The 19,283-nt window shown below is 45.5% G+C and overlaps 1 protein-coding gene across 6 annotated transcripts in view; it reads left to right on the top strand.

Moving 5' to 3' along the window:
• Mmd (disintegrin and metalloproteinase domain-containing protein mind-meld) overlaps positions 1–19,283 on the top strand; it is a 47,087-nt gene that overhangs the window by 12,145 nt on the left and 15,659 nt on the right. For 4 of the 6 annotated variants that reach the window (XM_077699848.1, XM_077699850.1, XM_077699851.1 and 1 more), the window contains 12 exons: positions 1,036–1,117; positions 1,199–1,286; positions 2,411–2,462; positions 2,559–2,667; positions 5,181–5,276; positions 11,301–11,396; positions 13,213–13,293; positions 13,401–13,515; positions 14,775–15,003; positions 15,123–15,201; positions 18,165–18,260; positions 18,740–18,932. In XM_077699848.1, coding sequence (XP_077555974.1) covers positions 1,036–1,117; positions 1,199–1,286; positions 2,411–2,462; positions 2,559–2,667; positions 5,181–5,276; positions 11,301–11,396; positions 13,213–13,293; positions 13,401–13,515; positions 14,775–15,003; positions 15,123–15,201; positions 18,165–18,260; positions 18,740–18,932 — 1,316 coding nt within the window. The remainder of the gene's footprint in view (positions 1–1,035; positions 1,118–1,198; positions 1,287–2,410; positions 2,463–2,558; positions 2,668–5,180; positions 5,277–11,300; positions 11,397–13,212; positions 13,294–13,400; positions 13,516–14,774; positions 15,004–15,122; positions 15,202–18,164; positions 18,261–18,739; positions 18,933–19,283) is intronic. The other 2 variants (XM_077699849.1, XM_077699853.1) reach the window with 1 other exon arrangement.

The following is a 19,283-nucleotide window of genomic DNA, read 5'->3' on the forward strand; positions in this document are numbered from 1 at the left end:
GTGCGTCCCTCTATTATAGCAACCGCTGCACGAAAAAAGAAAGAGAAAGGAAAAAGAAAGGCTGCACTTCACTTTATTTCGTGTGTGGGGGTGCTGTGAAAGCTAAGGACAGCTTCTGTCATAAAATTAGCTTTGCCACAAAGTTTATTGTCTCACACACACAATTGCAGAGAGTGTTAGAGTGAGTGCCATTAACATCATTTGCTGTAAAACAGTGGGCGGCACAGAGTTGTCAATTAATGTCACTCCGGAAGCTAAATTTTGTTCACTCTAGTTATTCAAAAGTTATGGCCTTCAATGTTCAACTTTCTCAGTGAAGCCTAAATTGAAGTTAGGGTAGGTGTATGTCACCAACAACAGGGTTGTGCTATACAGTATTTAAACTATTGCTTTGTTGTGAATATGCAAAAGGAAATAGTGCTTATTGTAATAGTAATTCCTTGTTGAGGCAAGGAATGGGGCTGAGTGAGCTTGCATAAGAGTGCACATGTTACATAATGGATGCATCAATTGCATTTAGGGGTGGGAATTGGCACGCTAACGTTGACGCTATGCCTGTGTGTGCAACACTGATTGTTGCTGCACTTTCAATCATACAACATTAGAACGTTCAGAAACCTAATCATGCAATTTGTGTAGTGATCCTCAAGGATGGAGGGAAGTGGCTGCATTAGGTCTTTGTCAGTCTGCTTAACACTTAGCTCGGCTGAGGACACAGATAGGCCAAGTGTTTAAACTTGGTGCTCTGACTTTGCCACTGTCGGTCAGCCACTAACTTGTGGGCATGTTTTTCTTATTTCGTTGTGGCCCTAGCTGGCTCACATGATCCTGGGAGATGCCCAAATCTCAAACGCTGGATATGGGGGCCCCAGCACGAGTCTCTTCTTGGATTTATGTGCATTACGGGTGCAATGTTGTACATATGAAAACTTTTTCTTATGCATGCCGTAGCGCAATCTCTTGCAAACAAAAAGAATGAGAGATGGTGCAGTGCCATGACTTTTGTCTTTCCATTTCCATTGCTGCTTCCTGCAGTGGTCGCCATTTCCCGAGCCGAGAGGTTGGCATGGCCATTCCAGACACGGTGTGCACAGCTAAGGCTGTGGGCATCAGCCAGGTGGGTGCCCGTACACCCTCCCACACACCACGGGAGGCGGTCGGTCGGGGGGGTTGACGCTTTCCCTACTTGTTCGTGCAGGACACAAACGTCTACGAACCCCATCTGGTCGCCAGCACAGTGACACACATGCTGGGCCATAATCTCGGAATGAGCCATGATGATGGAGGTGAGGGCACATTCAGTAAACTCTCCATGTTATCACACTTGTTCCTCAAAACAAGTGTTGGGTGAGTAAGCTCGCACAGTGTGTGGGTGGTTTACGTTCAAGTTGCTGTCCCCATTTTTCTGGGGGGTTGTGTGGGCCTGGTACTGAGAAGTGCGGGTAAGAAGGGGTGGGGGGGGGCAAACTCTTTTTAATAAATTATCTTCTTTTCATTGAGAGGCATGCCAACATTGGACCCTTGAAATATTTCGAATAGTGCGCTCGCTGTCCGATTTGATCCGATTGTTTGTTTTGGGGTAGAGAAAAATCCTTGGACCCCGCACGTGCTTGTGGTGCTCACGAAGGCACAGACGTCCTCAATTAAAATGTACTCGACTGTGAGACCAGCTCTGCAAACCAGGGCAGCATGCTCAAGTCTTATGTACAAGGTTTTATGTTTTGTTTTGCTCTTCTCTTTAATGTTCTTTCGTTCCTCTGTTCCCTTTCACCAGTGCAGGATGTCCAGCCGGACATTGTAATCTCGTTAATGTCCCAGTCTTGCCTTCTGTCTCTCACCCATCCTGAGTAAAGTTTCTGGGTATGGTTGAGCTGTGACGTATGAGAACACATCATATGCTAAGGCCCGTGATATCCAGTTAACTATGTGACTACCATAAAGTTCCAAGCAAACGCCCCCCCCCCCCCCCCTTCCAAAATAAAAAAATTGCCCAGCCCCCTTTAGTGTGAAATATGAAATTTACTAAAAGACACCAAAGGTCACCCACCCCCAAAAATCTATGGCTTAAGCACCGCTGAGTGAACAAAATAAATGCGAATCATCTATTCATGTGTTGATGCGGTCAGTTATGTGTACTTTTCGCACTTGAGCTTAAATTTCGTCCATCTCGTATTTATTTTTGATATCTCTGCAGTTTTGGTTGGCGGTGTGGCAACTTTTTCGTAGTTTTTCGCACCTGACCCTAAAGATCGCCCATCCCATATTTTTAACGTGATATTTCTGCACTTTGGGTGGGCGTTCTTTCGGAACTTTACGGTACATGTTTTTGTGCTTCCCCAAAGGGTCACTCCCTGAATTGCAAACGCTCCCTCTCACCCTTCCCCCATTTTTTCCTTGCAAATGCCACCAGGGAACTGTCAATGTCAAGACTCCTGGGGGTGCATCATGGCGCCAGGAATTCTGTGAGTGGCACTCCCCTTAAGCGCAGCAAAGCTTACACAAGGCCCGCGGGCTAACCTTGCGACGTCTTCTCGATTGTCGTGTCCCATTCTGCGCAGGGGCACCAACCACATCCAGCCGTATCACTTCTCATCGTGCAGTCTGGAGGAGTACATCAATGCCCTGCGCATCGGCCACGGCATCTGCCTTTTCAACAAACCTGGCCAGGTGAGGATCTGCCTCTCACTATGTTTTTCTGCCTCTGCTTATGCTGCTACTATGGCCTATGATTTCCCAATTAAGGACAGACACAAAATCTGGAGCACTTTAGAAGGACAACAAAGGCTGAACAGTTTTTCATCTCAGCAGAAGGATCACACCTTTCCTAGCTCTTTTGGCTTTTGTTCAATCACAAAAATGCTTGTTTGTTTACAAATAAGTAAATAAGGTTGAGATTCTGCTCTTTTGTTTCTCTCTGTTTTTGTTGTTGTTTTTTTCGTGACATTACTAACTAGCACGTCATTAATTAAGTCATCCAGCCTCACTTCTAGCCAAGCTCTCCTGTGTAATGTTATACCATCTGGGAGGAGGTGTAGAGAAAATACTCAGAGTTGGCCATCTATGCAGTTGATATCTAGCCTTCGAGCATAGCTGGTAACCTCTGCTGCTGGATGTTGTGCACGCATGCGTACATGCATGCGCTCACAGCTGGTATGTACGATAGCTGTTGTGTCTATCTCACGTTTGCACAAATCTGCTTCAAAGGGGCCATGAAGACAAAATACACCTTTATTTAATTTGGAAGAATTAGCCTTCAGTAACTCACTCAGCTCCGTTGTAGCCTCAGAAGACATTTTTTTAACTGACAAATGGCGTGAAATATCGGAAAATTTTTCAATTTTGCGCTACGCGATGTCAGCAGTGATGTAGGGAAATGCTAAAAACAAAATTATCAGTCTGTTAATTGCGCGCTAGCATTCAAGTTACACAATGAAATGGAACTAGCAGCCTCACTATAATTGGTCAGCAGCCGCAAATCAATCGCACTAACACGCCCTTGGGGTGTTGTAAGAAATTGTGAGTTTCCACTGCTTCAGTTGTTAATTGTCGGAATTTTGGGTTAAAATTGGCATAATTTTTCAAGGGTAAATGCAGTCTTTTTATTGAACCAAGCCTGCATTTTGTTTTTATGACCCATTCAAGCCCCAGATATAGACCTGTACATTGTTCATAGGACCTCCTACATGAAGGGTGGTTAAATTAGGCTGCAGCTCTTTCAAATGGGGGAGGATGTTACACGGGATGCTCGTGTCACATGTGCTGGCTGCAGAAGATGGCGGTCTTCCATTTCTTTTGTGAGAGCTTAGTGTAAGATCTGTATACCCTTTAATTTATTGGTGTGCTTCTTCATGCTGTAATTCTTGCACCTTTACTTTGGCATAATGGTGCAAAAACTAGTGCAAAATGGTGTCTCGAGCTAGCTGTAACCAGTATTGCTTCTCTCTTGAACATAAAAATCACCAAAGAATTCTTCACATCGCTTTTAAGAGCTACAAGCTGCATATAGGCACATGTTCTCATGCTACACACATCGCATGCTATGCAGAGAAGTGTCCTCCGCGTAACTGAAGCAAGCAAGTGCAAATGGAGAAAAAACAACTTATCAGCAGCTGCACTTCACTTGCCATAAGTTTGGGTTCAATTCCACTTTTCAGGTGCCTTGTACATGAAATTGCACTAAGAGTTTGCATATTCTTGTTCACATACTTGCAGTGGCAAAGCTTAAGGGGGCAGTTGGGTCTTTGGTGCCGAAAAACGGTCAAAAAAAGTGTTTTCTCAAAAATAGCATTTTTGGCCTCCACGGCCATTTTTCTATTAGTCTGTGAATTTCCTCATCAAAAGGCATCATATTTTGTTGTTATTATATTATAATAGCATTTTAAAGTGCACTCTACAGCTCAGTAAGCGCAGAATTCGATGGTGAAACTGCACTTTTCTTGCAATGCAAAGCTAGCATTTCATCCTCAGATATCTTGGCACCCAGAGCAGGTACAACTTTAATTTTTGTTGCTTCTGATACTGAAATGTGTGGAGAATACAATATAGGAAACAGATTTTTCAAATGGAGGCTTTGGAAAATTATTATTGTGTTCAATTGGCCCCACCCGCGAGCCATTTCTGGCAGGCCGCGGGAGAAGCGAAGTTCCCTGTGTTGTAAAACGACCAAAAATAGCTGAATCAAAAAAGTTCTTCCTATGTTGTATTCTTTAGTCATTTGTCTGCCTAGCCACGTGGTAATTCCCATTCTGTATGAAGTGGTTATTTTGTAACTGTGACCCAAAATAATGGCAATTAATCATTAATTAACTCAAAATATAATCAATTTACAAAAAATCTAATGGCAGATTCTGAATCAGCACAAAAAAACTCTATAACACAGTATAGTTTCATTAAAATTGGTTGGTAAATAAAAAAATAGCTCTAAGACCAGTCTGCCCCCTTAATTGTTTTGAAAGTGAAATTAAAGTATTTCAAGTGCATTAGTAGGAATGAGAACTATGCATTGGTTTGCTTTGTTATATATCCATTGTGTCATTGTGGCTGGGCACTTCCTAAGCAGGCCATATACTACGCAAGAAACTGCATATTGTTGCCGGAGATTTTCAACCAACCTGATCATGATCGGGCATAACTGCTTGAGATGGTGTACTTTGTGTGAGCTTTAAAGTGACAACTTTTAGGACTTTTTTTGTGAAACTCCCCAGCTGGAGGACTTCCGGACTTGCGGCAACGGGGTCAAAGAGCAAGACGAGGATTGCGATTGTGGCACAATGGAGGTAAGTTGTCAGTGCTATTATGCGCATAGGGACTACCTCAGAAGAAGCAGCTAAAGGTTCGCCTCTTCAATGAAGGGGGCCATCCTGCTCAGCATGCGCTGTGCTAATCTTGTCTAGAGCAGCCTTGCATGTACGGGTAGCAAGAGGGCTTGCGTGGGACCGTGGATTGGTGGCATTGTATTCTAAGTAATTTTTAGATGAGTGTCACAGTGTGCGCGCGCAGGACCCTTTTGTAAACTGGCAAAGTCATAAGTACTTCGTAAAGGGGGGAGGGGAATAGTGGGGGAATGAAGCATACGAGGGCCAAATATATGCATGTGAAAGCAATTTCCTTATTCAAGTAAGGAGTTGCTTATGAGGTAGTATGCTGTCTTTCTTATTGCCTTTTTTTCACGGCATCGTGAAAAGAAGCCAAGGTGCGCACTGTCTAAAAGAATACTATAGGTGGTATTCACTGAGAAGTTTATCTGGCAATTTCTTCGCTTGGCAACTCTGGAAACGGCCACGGACATTGCCGAAGTGCCACGGACATGGCGCGGGTTGTGCCACTGCGCCCACATACCTCAAAAAAAAAAAAAAAAAAAACGCTGGCATGTGTTGTCTGCGCCGCTTCAACCCGATTCTCAATGGTGATGTCAACAGAGATGTCATTAATTGCACCCACATTGGAGTTGAGGCATTGCTTTGTGTTCGGTGGGGTAGAGCTTTGAACGACCAACACACATCATGTGCTTAGCACGGACAAGTACTGCCATTCCGCGGAGCCCGACGTAACCAGTGACGGCCAGGGAGAGGGTAGCTAGCTGCCCTGTGTTACTGCGCCAAAGTAGTTCACTTAAACTGGTTTCGGTTTCAGTTTCGGCATGACAGATACGCATTTGCTACAGTTCATTTCGTCGTATGAGTTCCGTGGTCGAGTGCGATGAGCAGCTGAACCACAATCACCAAGCATACAGGCCTATTGGCGTCGCCTTCCCCCCGCTTCATTGGTTTGAAGAACTCATTGACTGGAGAACTCAGACCAACCGTGGACTATACCGTCCCAGTGGACCACAGACGTCCATCGAACATCCGTTGGACATCCGGTGTCGGACATTTGGACGTCCATCAGACATCTGCAGAAAGCCAGCGGACGTTTTACAGACGTCCGTGGGATGGTCCGATGCAAAGGAATTGGTCATCCTACGAACGTCCGACAGACGTCCCAGCCGGATTTTCCGATATCCGGCGGATGTTCAAAATTGGACATTTCCAAACCGAAATGTACAGGGGACGTCCAGGGGATAACAAAATGCGGATATTGGATGTCCACCGGACGTCCGCTTCTAGTCCTAAATTTTTCGAATCGGGGAGAACCTGTACTCGCTGTAAACCTCAGTGCTTTGTTGATAACATGCCTTGAAACACCACTCCAGCTTTACGAATACTTGATACAAAAGCCTCTTCTGTAGCTTGTTTTGGCACAACCCTAATTATAAATGCTTGCCCCATGCACTCTGTGGTCAGACAACTCTACAACCTATTCATATTTCTCTTGCCTAGAGTGCGAACAGTGATGTTACAGAAGCATAATACAGTGGAACGTTGCAAGCTTATCGTCATGACTTTTCAATAAGGACTATGCATACACTGCGGGCAGTTGTGCCAACATATATAAATATGAATAAGTTGTAGGCAGTTACCACCTCGGTGACAGGATGCTTCAACATGACAGCCGACAGTGTACACATGGTTCCGTATCGAAAAGCGGTTACGATAATAAGCTCGCAACTTTCCACGGTATTATGCTACTGCGAGCATCACTGCTCCCACTCTTGCCAAGAAAAATATGAATAGGGTGTGGAGTTGTGAGTCCACACATTGTGTGGTACAAGCATTTATAATTAGGGTGTTGCCGAAACAAGCTACAGAAGGGGCTTTTGAATTGAGTATTCTTAAAGCTGGAGCAGTACTTCAAGGCATGTTATCAATGAAGCACGGAAATTTACAGCAAGTACAGGTTCTCAAGTTTACTAGAAAACTGAAACCTACACTATTAAGCTTTATGAATCTATACCGAGTATGTTTGGGATATTTCCATTAAATTGCTAAAGACAGAACTTTCAGCAATGCACGCTGAATAACAACAAGTTAGCTTGAAAAAGTGAAGTATTGAACAGTTAAGCAGGCTGCTGAAAACAAATATACTGAATGAAATAGATTACATGTTGCAAAATATGGCAGGCAAAACAGATGAGACAATGTCGCAAAGCTTGAAATTTTTTTTATTTAACGCTTTATAACCTCCAATGTAAGTACAACCTTTCATGTTTCCATCACGCTTCATGCCAGGAACATCTCGGCTCAAACTTTCCCCAACTCTTCGGTCAGCACCTGCAAAACCAAAAGCAACAATTACAGGTTTCTTTTTGGAGCCACCCGACAGAAGAAGTCAAATACATGTAAATTCAAACTTCGTGGTTTATTTAGTCCTATATATGGCTACATAATTAGACACTAAAAAAGAATTTTAGCCTGCTTTTGAACTATTTTGGTTGGCGCGAATCTACAGCTAATGCAGATTCGAGCAATTTTCGTCACAGCAACAAGAAAAGAAATCAGCACACTTTTGTTGCTCCTGTCGCGAGTGTGAATGGGCCTTTATACCCAAGACATTCACACGGTGACTGGCAGCTGCGGAGGGACGTAACTTCGCGCACCGAAAGCCTGATTGGCCAGGCTAAATGCCTCCCCCCTCCCCCCATATTTCAATATTTTTAATCACCAAGTAGCCCAACTCCAAGCTTCGCAGAGTCAGTGGGGTGCGTTTCGATACGATGCATGCTTTTCACCTACGCGCTTTGACGGCGTCTATCAATATGAGATGTGCGCGCCATAGTGGAGGGTGCCGGATGAAGAGTACGTGCACGTACTGCTGATAGCTTTAAGGAAACGGTATAACTAATTTGTCGCGCCTATGTTTGCGAAGGAAAGGTGATTCCCTGAGCGCGTTTTTACACTGTCATTCAAAACGCTCTAATCCAGTCATGCCTAACTTCGGCACAACGTACGGCTGGTACGGCGTTTGCAGTACACGGAAAGCTAAAGACGATTTCCTTGCCCTCTCCCCACTCACCGGCACTTATAAAAATGTCTTACCTTTCGTTGAGGACGCAAAAAGATGTCAGAAGAAAGCAGAAGGGTTTCTTTCTCTAAGATAATCGAAGTTCGTTGGCGCTTCACAACTCGCACACGATAGATTGTCGCACACAAAAGCGAATGGCTATGGCTGTACGGCTTGACGTGTCTTGACCAGTGTTGGCTTTGCATCGCAAAAAAGAAAAAAAAAACTTTCGTCACACAAAAAAATACTTTTTAGCCTACTTAGCAGCAAATCAAACAATACAACATTGTATAGCAACCCAACTGTTTTTATAAAACTTTACGAGATCTGCTGTCGTTCTTTTTTTGAATTCGTTCAGCCCGCAACGAGTTACTTGTGCGCGAGCCAGAAAAGCGCGAGGGTTACAGATATTGCAATTGTTTCCTGAGCTTACAAATTGTTTGCCTCCCGCTGCAGGCAGCAAGAATATGGATAACATAATTAACGCGAGGCTAATTACGATAAGTTACAAACATGATCGAGGAATATTGCTTCAACCATACAGGCGTACGATGGGCGTCCAGCGGACGTCATTGATGGGACCATAGTAATCGTCCATGCACAAACGTAGCTCGGACGTCCGTCGGACCAAATTGAACAGACGTTCACGTTTCCCAGAAAAATACATCCGAAGTATGTCCACCAGACGTCAAGCGCGGGACTTGGACGTTCGGCCGTAAAACGGACGTCCTACGGATATCTGTGGTCCAATGGGGTCCAACTCTGTATCATTCAGAAGTGAAGTGAATTAGCAAGCGCTGCAGTTTTGTGGGCATGCACTGATTTGTAAACCCTTCTAGAGCTGAAAACTGGGCAGCACCACCGACATGTGTAGTATGCTTACATGGCACTGGCGCAGTATACCGAAAGAGCAGCACGCACAGACGCTTACGCACATGCTACCTTATGCCAGCAAACTGGCTAACCTAACGGACTGTGGAAACGGCGGGGAGTCCTGGTTGCATCACTCTCACTTGGGCATACGCTTTGCAAACCACTTGTTTCGTTTGTTTTAACAGCTTTTGCTTCTCAAGCTTCTTAAAAATCCTGGGCAGAGAGTGAAGTGGCGAGCTGCTGGACGCCGTCGAGGAGGACGCCATGTTTTTTTGGAAGAGAACCAATGTGACGCCAGTGGCAACAGCCACAATCCAAAAAATCTAAAAATCTAAATAATATTGCTCTCTGTTTCTTATATTCTGGCTAGTAATTTAGCAGCATTATCAATCCAAGGGTAAACATAAGGACTAGATATATATATCTGAGTTGCTGTAGGTTACAGCCAACCAATTATTTTTGTTGAACTACTTCCAGCTGCGAGTGAAATCGCGTGGTTCAACTCTGTAGCCTTGCCTGCATTGCCCACAGAAAGTTGTCCCCGAGTATAGTCAGAAAAAAGAGGGGCGAACGTTTCTATAGAAGGGAAGATTTGTGTGCCATAGTAGGGAAGATTCGTGTGCCATAGTAAGATCTTTGGCCTAGATGGTATGCGGACGCCTACTTTGCACACGTAAACACATGTGCTTAGTACTGTGCATCTCCGGCCGCGGCGGCCGCTTTTCTGATGGAGGCGAAAAGCAAAAACGCCCGTGTGTACGAGATTTCGGCGGACATTAAAGATCCCCAGGTGGTCAAAATTAATCCAGAGCCCTCCAGTTGCGTCGGTGCATTAAATCCTACATTCAAATCAAATCAGTACTGTGCATATGATAACATTTAATAATCTGAAAAGAAAAAAAACAGGATATGAGCATATAACAACTTTATTTGGTATCAAAAAATAGTTGCTTTAATGGAGGAACCTTGTTTGCAAATACAAATTGCAGCGTTTTAATGAATGGTATAGGTGGTATTCATTGACGTGACTTGCATGCCGGCTACCATGTGTGCTCCGCCGTGCTGGTGCCAACTGCTAAGGTGACATCAAGTATGCTCGGCCACTTGCCGATAGATGTCGCTAGTCTCCCAGCTAACAATGCACTCATTGCTACGCTAGCACTATCGTTGTACCCCAATCCGCATGTGCGTAAAAGGTCAAAATTTCTTCGAAGCATTACTTGGCTTTTGTACTGAGCAACTCTGCCACAGGCAAGGTGCGGGCGCACATGTCAATATCCGTGTTCGCAAACACCTGCACTGCAGCGTAGGCATTTCGTGCATCATGCCACTTTCTTCCACAACCATGACTCGATTCTCTGGTGCTGATGCACAGTTCTCAAGGGCAAGTAGAGTGTCACCACACAATGTCACTGCGATTATTCACATCTGTTGAAGCCACATCCGATAATCGGACAATAACAGTGCGGACGACGGACCCTGAGGCCAGTTTTTTTTTTCTGCGAGATGTGGACACAGGCGCAGACACAGTGGCCACTGTCACGGCAGTTTTCAGTGTTGCCAAGGAAAGAAATCGCCCGCTAAACTTTTATTTGAATACCATCTATATCCTAAGCAAGAAAATCTTGTGATAAATACTGGTGCACAACCAGCTAGCTCAGATATCCAATGTTGGACCTGAAGCTATATATTCCTTGGCATATTTTTTGTGCTGTCTAAGCTAACAAGATGTGTTTCATAATTATTTCTCACAATTCTAAGACATAGCACTTTTCTTTGTGAGGTGTGTCTTGTACGTCACACGACTATGCTACAAAATTTTAGTTTAATGGGTTCTAGAGGTTGTAGACGTTAGTCTTCTGCTGGCATTGCTTAAAAAAATCTCTCTGCTCAGAGAAAGCAGCTCATTCGAGATTCCCTATGCTTATCACTTTTGTTCAGACATATGCACTATACATGTGGAGCATACATTGTGCTTTCGATTGTACCCTACTAATTGATGCAGCAAGGAAGGGCGCAGCAGTACTATATACATGTGCTGGTTGCAGGAGTGTGCCAAGACTGACCCCTGCTGCGACCCAATCACATGCAAGCTGCGCGTTGAAGCAAACTGCTCGGCAGGGCCCTGCTGCGAGAACTGCAAGGTGAGCCTTTGGGGCTTGCAAATCATTTCCATGTCATGTGTAACACAAAGCACACTCCAGACATCTGCTGTCTATAGCTGTAATTAGCCGGAATTCTAATGTACACTCCCTAAGAAAGGAAATTTGGAGAAAAGCGGCCTTCTACATTGTGCGTCTTTTTTTTCGTGGCTTATTTCAATCTGTGCAAGCTATTTAGCTGTAGGCAGAGAAACTAGACCTCATACCTGTTGTTTGGACCCCATTCCATGCCATTGGTGCCCTTTGCTTCATTTATTTGAAAAAACATTTGCAGCATGGCAAACTAAGGTTTGGTGCCTGTGTTGATGCTGCAGTTGAAAGGTGTGTTGCAGTAGACATATGAGCATAACTGAATAAAAAGGCAATTAAAAAGAGGATTGGACCAGTCAGGAGGGAACAAAGGTGTTCCCACTTTTATTACATGGTATGCTATTTTTACATGGTATGGCAGGGTCACTACTTAGGCCAAAATGGCAAAGTAGTGACCCCGGATCCCAACCATGAGGCAGAGATAATTAGAAGGATAAGAATGACGTGGAGTACATTCGGAAGGCATTCTCAGATTATGAGTGGCACCCTACCATTGTCGCTGAAGAAGAAAGTGTATGACAGCTGCATCTTACCGGTACTGCACCTACGGGGCAGAAACTTGGAGGCTCACCAAGAGGGTTCAACTTAAGTTGAGGACGACTCAGCGAGCAATGGAACGGAAGATGATAGGTGTAACATTAAGGGAGAAGAAGAGAGCAGAGTGGGTGAGGGAACAAACGCGTGTTAAGGACATATTTCAGTTAAACCTCGATGTAGCGAACTTCAATCTAACGAAACCCTCGATGTAACGAACCACGGAATTTTTTTGTGACTTCAAGTGTATGCACACCGTGTATTTTCACCCTCTGTGTAACGAAGTCCCATTTGCCGAAATTTTAATGTAACGAAGTTTCATTGGAGAAGTAAGCATGAAACTTTGTTTGTAGAAGTAGATTTTGGGAGACGAAGCGGCGAAACGGGGTCTCAATAAAACGCGAACGGCGACACGGGCTGCCCATTGCTGCGGATGCAGCGAGCCACGGAGTCCGTGAGCGAGCTCCTTGCCTACAAACTGCATGGCGCGCATACACGGGTGGCGCACTCTGTTGCTGTTTCTGTTGGCGCTTAGTCGTCTACGCGGGCATCAGCGTGGACCGCATGGAGCGTTTCCTCCCCACAAAAACGCGCCCCGCAAGCCACTGGCGTGCTGACGCAGCCGCGGAGACCACCACTGTGATCCGGGTACCTCCAGCGACCGCTTCTAACCACTCGCTGAAACGCAACTCGAAGGGCAAACGAGAGGGGCACGCCAGAAAAAAAGCGGATAACCAAGGTGAAATTCTCACTGTAAAACGTCATACGCGCCGCTTACGAAAGCGCCCATCAAATATCCTCTGCGTACGACGTTTTACAGTGAAAATTTCACCCACTTTATCCGCTTTGCTTTTTGCGTGCTCCTCTCATTTGCCCTTCGAGTTGCGTTTCAGCGAGCGGTTAGAGGCGGTCGCTGGAGCTACCTGCGTCGCGTGGTGGTCTCCGAGGCTGCGTCAGCGCGCCTGTGGCTTGTGGGGCGCGTTTTTGCAGGAAGAAAACGCTCCATGGTGTTCACACTGATGCCCGCGTAAACGATCAAGCTCCGACAGAAACAGAAACAGTGCGCCAGCCGTGTATGGGCACCACGTTTTCGTTTGCAGGAAACGCTTCACGCGATGAACACTAGGGAGTGGCAATCTTCGGCTATTAACTTGCTGTGATGCATGTGTTGCAGTTGCGTGCCGCCGGCCAGCTGTGTCGGACCCCTGAGTCTGAGTGCGACATTCCCGAGTTCTGCGATGGCCGTTCTGGTGAGGTACGTCTACGAGCGAGCATATACTGCTGCTCCAGTGCAACTGCCTGTGTGTCGGCACAGGTTGTGGTGCTGGCGCTAATAACCGGTTCTCTATGGTGCCGCTGCAGTGTCCGGCCAACATCTACAAAAAGAATGGCCAGGACTGCAAGAAGGGCAGCGGGTTCTGTTACCGGGGGAAATGTCAAACTTCAGACGACCAGTGCGAATACATCTGGGGGTTCGGTGAGCGTTCTTTCTTCTGTTTGTTTGTATTTTTTTCTTTTTCCTGTATAACACGCTCAGTGTGAAGTACCTGTAAACGTGGTCTGTACCAACCTTGGTGAGGATATGCTTGCTCAGTATGTTGCTGAGTGAATACCCAAGAGAAAATGGTAGCTGGTCTATGGCCAAATTCCCAGCTGGGACCAGCTACCATTTTCTCTTGGGTAGCACTGTTGTAAACATTTACAGACATGTTTTTATCGTATTTGGTTGTGCATTTGTTCACTGCAAGTGCAGATGTCTAGATTTCACTTTGAAGAACGTTTTCAATTCTGGAAACTCACTGCTTAGCAAAGCAGTTTCATGTGCCCTTGACACCTGTGAAGGATAGAGCACATTTTCAATGCTATTTGCCCTAGTCTTCACTTACTCAAACTAAGCTTGCACAGGAATGAGATGTTCTTATGAAATCTGTCCTAATGCACAATAGTGTGTTTCCTTCTCTTTTGTTTTTAACCAGGGAGTCTAAATGAAATGGCTTTCATTGCAACAGGTATCTTTCTGCTGGCTTTAAGTGTTTCAGCTTCTGTCTGCCTTCCTGCATGCAGTTCTATGGCTCACCATATTTTCTTCATTACTTCAGGGCAGTTAATTGGGCAAACAATTAGCAGTAAAAGGAGGGAAAATTAGGACATTAAGACTGAGCTAAAGCCATGCACCTGTCTTTCATGCCCTGCCCTTGGTAGGCAAAACAGTAAAAGCAAACACAGCTCTGCATCTGCTCTTGCAGGCAAAGGTCTTGGAGCTGCATAGGAAAATGTCGCCTTGACTGAATTCGACCCTTTGAGGGTCGAATTTTTTTGCCAAATGCGACCCCTCAGGGTCGATTTTTTATTGCTGATTTAAATTCTTTGGATGAAATTTTAAGAAAAAAATATCGTAATTTTTTTCGTAATTCTGGTAACGAGTGCACCCCCTCGTTACCAGATACACAAGTGATAGCCGGCGCACTTGTGAAGTAAATCATAAAAAAATAAAAAGAAGAGCCATCGGCACAAGAAAACAATTTGACGTATTTCCGAAGTGTGGCAGCACATGCCAAGCAAGAGAAGTTGGCGAAAAAGGCGCGCTTGTTAAACACACGAGCAATGACGTACATGTACGTCATTGACCATTTTGAAAGTGTTTGCCGATGCTGTACATGTACGGCCGTGACCTTCAAAGGGTTAACTGCTTTCCCCCAGCCTTCTGAAGTGGGGGGCGTATGTGCGTCGTTGCAGGGGCCCGCCGGTCGGACGAGAAGTGCTTTGGCGAGTTCAACGTGCAGGGCAGCATGAGCGGCAACTGTGGGCCGGACGGGCGGGGCGGCTACGTCAAGTGCAGCCGGGAGCACATGATGTGTGGCACCTTGCAGTGCCAGCGGGGCACCCGGACCCCGATTGTCACCGGCATGGAGAAGCTCTACACCCGCACCATCATCTCCATCGAGGGCTCGGAGTTTGAGTGCAAGTGAGTGGCTCGAAGCAGTGAAAGTAGTCTGAGTAGCTGAAACAAATTAGCATTAACCTGCTCCCAAATGTGTAATGCCACTTCCATCACTGAAAATGTCTTGTTCTTTGTCTGTCCAGGGTATCGACAGGGTCTATCAGCTCCGACATTCCAGATATTGGCATTGTTTGGGATGGAACCAAATGTGGGGCTTCCAAGGTATGAAATGAGCTCTGCTTGCTTACTTGACGCATGCTTCTGATTGACTGTAGCCATGGCAGAACAATACTGCACCACACAGTGGCAGTGTATAGGGGAGCTTTGAAGCGTTCCGATTCTTCTCCTTACTCACAGCCAAAAATGTCCGTGGATAATTATACGTCCAAAGCACAGTTGCAATTATTGGGGTGCCGATCGCTGCATAGAGCACACCTGATGTACTTTCTTCAAGCTTTTTTTTTTTCTCCTCTTGCGACCCCATACCGAAATGCTCCAGTTGCCAGTAGAGTCGACGGTTGGTTTTTTTATACCTGATGGGGTCACCATAAAATGTTCCAGTCACCGATAAGTTTAAATATTAGCGACTGTAATACAGGTCATTGATTGTGTATGGAGGCATGAAAGAAGAAAGGCAGATGGTATTAGAAGGTGCACAGAACGTTATTTAAAACCTGCCTCTCCTCACTCTCCATACCCTGGACGTAAAATGCTAGCCATGCCATAGCATGAGCCATAGGTTTTGCTTTAAATGACAAAAAATCAGGGGAAAAAATTGAATAATATAAAAATTATCAGCTTTCATTGTTTGCTGATTGAATTTCACACTGTTTCACGTCGAGAAAATTGATCTTAAACTAGAAGCTTAAATTTCACATAAAAGTGTTTTGGTTTGTTGGTAACCTGTGCAGTGGAAGCAGTGTGAGCAGACTGGCCAATCTTTGAGTCCCATGAACTGAAGTAGTTGAACCCTTTTACAAGAGACACATACCGGGGAGCAGTTTCTGTCTCTTATACGAGATGTCTCTTATAAGCACGGAACCATGTTTTCACTAACTGGTCAACCCCTAGTTCAATGCGGGCACCGTTTGACTAAAATAAGCTCAAAAGAACGCCACAGCAGGTTGCAAAAGATTCATATAAATTTATGTTTGGCCCCCAGAATTTATGAAATAGTTCTGAATCTTTGTTTGCTTCATGACTGTATTTACACTGTTTTTTACAACAGCTTGTACAAGCTTTCTCTTCTTTCACTGTTTGCGGAAGATGAATCATAGATGTTGAGTTCACAAGCCTAATGAATAGCCAGAGTGTACAGCTTCTTCCACTGCGTGCTCTGGCTATTCATCAGGCCTGCAGGACTCAACATCTGCGATGCTTCTTGATTGGGAGCTACGCGAGTGGGAGAGTGGTCCCGCTCCAATGCATGGCAGTAAGGTTTAACCACTTCTGTGTTGCGTTGCATTTCTATTGGCAGGGCTTCTCGTTGTTGTTTCATGGCTCACTAAACCACTGTGTGCTTGCTGAAGTTATATTAAATAGCAGTCTGTCGTCCCCCTTTGTTTCCACAATGGAAGCAACTACACCTAGTGACTGGTGGCACCGCATCTGAAGTTAAAATGTCTGTTACAAGTGAGATTGTTGACAAAAATTGAAGGATAACTTGTCCTTTATAACCATCTTCTACATCCGATGTCTGTTATCAAAGAGGTCAATTTAATGGGAAACATATGGCAGCCAACCATGTGGGTGAATAGTGTCTCTTATATCCATTTGTCTCTTACATCCATGTCTCTTATAACGAGGTTCAGCTTAGATATATTTCGGACCTAAAAGCTACGCCTTACCTGTATTCATATGCCAACGCTGCTGTTTGTTGGATTTTGTGGTTCCTATTTTACTGAATTCAATGGAGGCTTGCTTGAAGGCAACCTGTTGAGATATTTTCATCCCTTTTTTTAATTAAGGTAAAAGTCTGAGATCTCTATGTTTCAAGTGCACACGTCATTAGTGTACAAAAATCGTTGCGAGCTAGGTAGTCAGAATCGCACAGAAAACCGGAAAGAGCACCGAGAAAGGGAAACAGCAATGCTGAAGGAGGGTTCTGAGAAAGTGTGGCAATTGCGCACCAGGAAAGGGAAACAGCTTGCAGTGCTGGAAGATAATTTTGCAGTGCTGGAAGACGGGCCTTGTATGCGTTGCCATGGGTGATTAGAGCGCCATTCTACGTTGCTATGGGTGAAAATGCACTCGGCCCTAGATGCAGGCAGGGAAGACTGGTACGGCGGAAGAGCTTAGAGCAGCTTGAAATGCTGTTCATCGTAACCGCTGTTTGGCGGCGGTGGCGGCCCCATGAGAGCAACATGAAAGTTCTACACAAAGTTATTAAACAGCGGATCGACAGAACGTCCAACTAGGCTTTTGCCTCCACATTCTTAGAAAGTTCTAAGCATGCCCTTCCCTGCCTTTTCGGTATTGTTTTATTCTTCCTTTATCCTTGCATCCCCCCCCTAATTTTATTTTGTACCGCATTATCTAGCTCTACTGCACTATATATATGTTTGCAAAATTCTCAGAAAAAGTCTTTCTTTAGTGTTCTCTACATGTGCGTGCAGAGGTTCTCAAATTGGGAACTGTCATAAAGTCCTTGTTTTTCTGCGAAGTGCCTTACCAACATCCTTTTCTGCCAGATGCCTGGTGGAATGCGTCAAGCCTACTTAGCTGACAGAATTGGCTCACCCACTTTTTTTCCTTCCCCTGCCCCATCTTCTTTGCCTCAACTTTTTGTGCAACCTGTATTCGTGTGTTGGCTTCTTCTACCAGCGTGAAAGTTGCACTGAAGCCAAGCATGCACAAAACACATTTGAGTAATGTTTTAGGTTCAGAGATACTGACTTGCCAGTTACTCTTGCTTAATATGCCATAATTTGTTATAATCATTCCTGGCCTTTGCAAACGTGAGGGGGTGGGGAGAAAGGAAGGGAAGATGGTCTTTCCAGACTTTCATCCATCGACAGGCTGCTTATATGTACACATCTGTGGTTGATAACCACTTGTCCGGATTCTGCTGTAATGGCTCACTCATCTGGAGTAAGCCGATCCTAATAGTGTTCATAGCCATGTTGGAAGGGTATGTGTGTCCTGATCACTGACACTCTTTGTGCATCCTGTGCTGGTGTGAACAGATTTGTGTGAACAAGTCGTGCCTTCCGGTGGAACATTTCCGGGAGCTGGGGGTCTGTCCCAGCAACAACCTGGCACTCGCCTGCTCAGGCCATGGCGTGAGTGCCCCTCCACCTTTCCGCACACATCCATGGTGATCGAGGATATATCCCTTACCAGACTGTTACTGATGAAACACAGGAGTGGCATAGGAACTAAACTCGTAACTTGCTAGCGACATGGTCGATGTGATACCCCCCTTGTGGTGTCCAGTTCAGAAACATTATTCGAGGCAAAAACTGAACTCAACTGAGGTGTGACAGTATTCTTCACTGCTGTGAGAGTGTTCCCAAAAGTATCACATATGCCCCTCTCACTGCAAGGAAAGCACTGTGTAACTTACTCTCTACGAGATAACAAGATCTCTCGCAATCAGAAAACAAAACAAAAAAGGAGGTTGAATGCTCTGGTCAACAACAGCATAGAACAACAGGTGTGCAAGGCACTTTTATTTCTCAGTTGAGTGGGCACCTTTGATTTGTTCGTTCATTAATTCTCACCTGGTGGTGGTGGTGGTGGTGTGCTATCGCTTGTGCAGGTGTGTTCCAACGTGAACACATGCTACTGTGATGAGGGCTACCTGGGGCCCGATTGCAGCCAGCGGGCCAACGCCACCCAGGCCCCGCCGCCGCTGCCGCCCCCCGCCGCTACGCCGGCTGCACCACCGCCGGCCCCTGCGGCTACCGACGTGCCCAGTCGCACAAACAAGAGCTCCAGGACAACCTCCTACGGTACGAGGTCTCCCTCAGCTGCACTCCCTCCCCACTCGCGTGCTTTTTCAACTATGGCTAATTTAGCCGTGATGTGCTGCCACCTGGAGGAAGGTGCAGGAAGTATGAACAGTTAGCCGACCGCTGGCTTCATTGCCTCACTGCTTGTGCAGAAAGTGCAGTGGTGGAACCCTGATGATACGCCCCTGGTCTTACGGCGACCCGCTTCTTAAACTGAATCATCGTGGTCCCGGCAAGCTCTCCATAGAAACAATACATTAGAAACCCTGATTATACAAAGCTCAGGTGCAAGCCATCCAATTCATACAATGGACACTGGGGAGGGGGGGGGGGGGGGGTAAGCTGGTGTTT

Source organism: Haemaphysalis longicornis, unplaced genomic scaffold (genome assembly GCF_048455015.1).
Source record: "Haemaphysalis longicornis isolate Haplotype H1 unplaced genomic scaffold, Haemaphysalis longicornis Haplotype H1 scaffold_2, whole genome shotgun sequence".
Lineage (NCBI taxonomy): Eukaryota > Metazoa > Arthropoda > Arachnida > Ixodida > Ixodidae > Haemaphysalis > Haemaphysalis longicornis.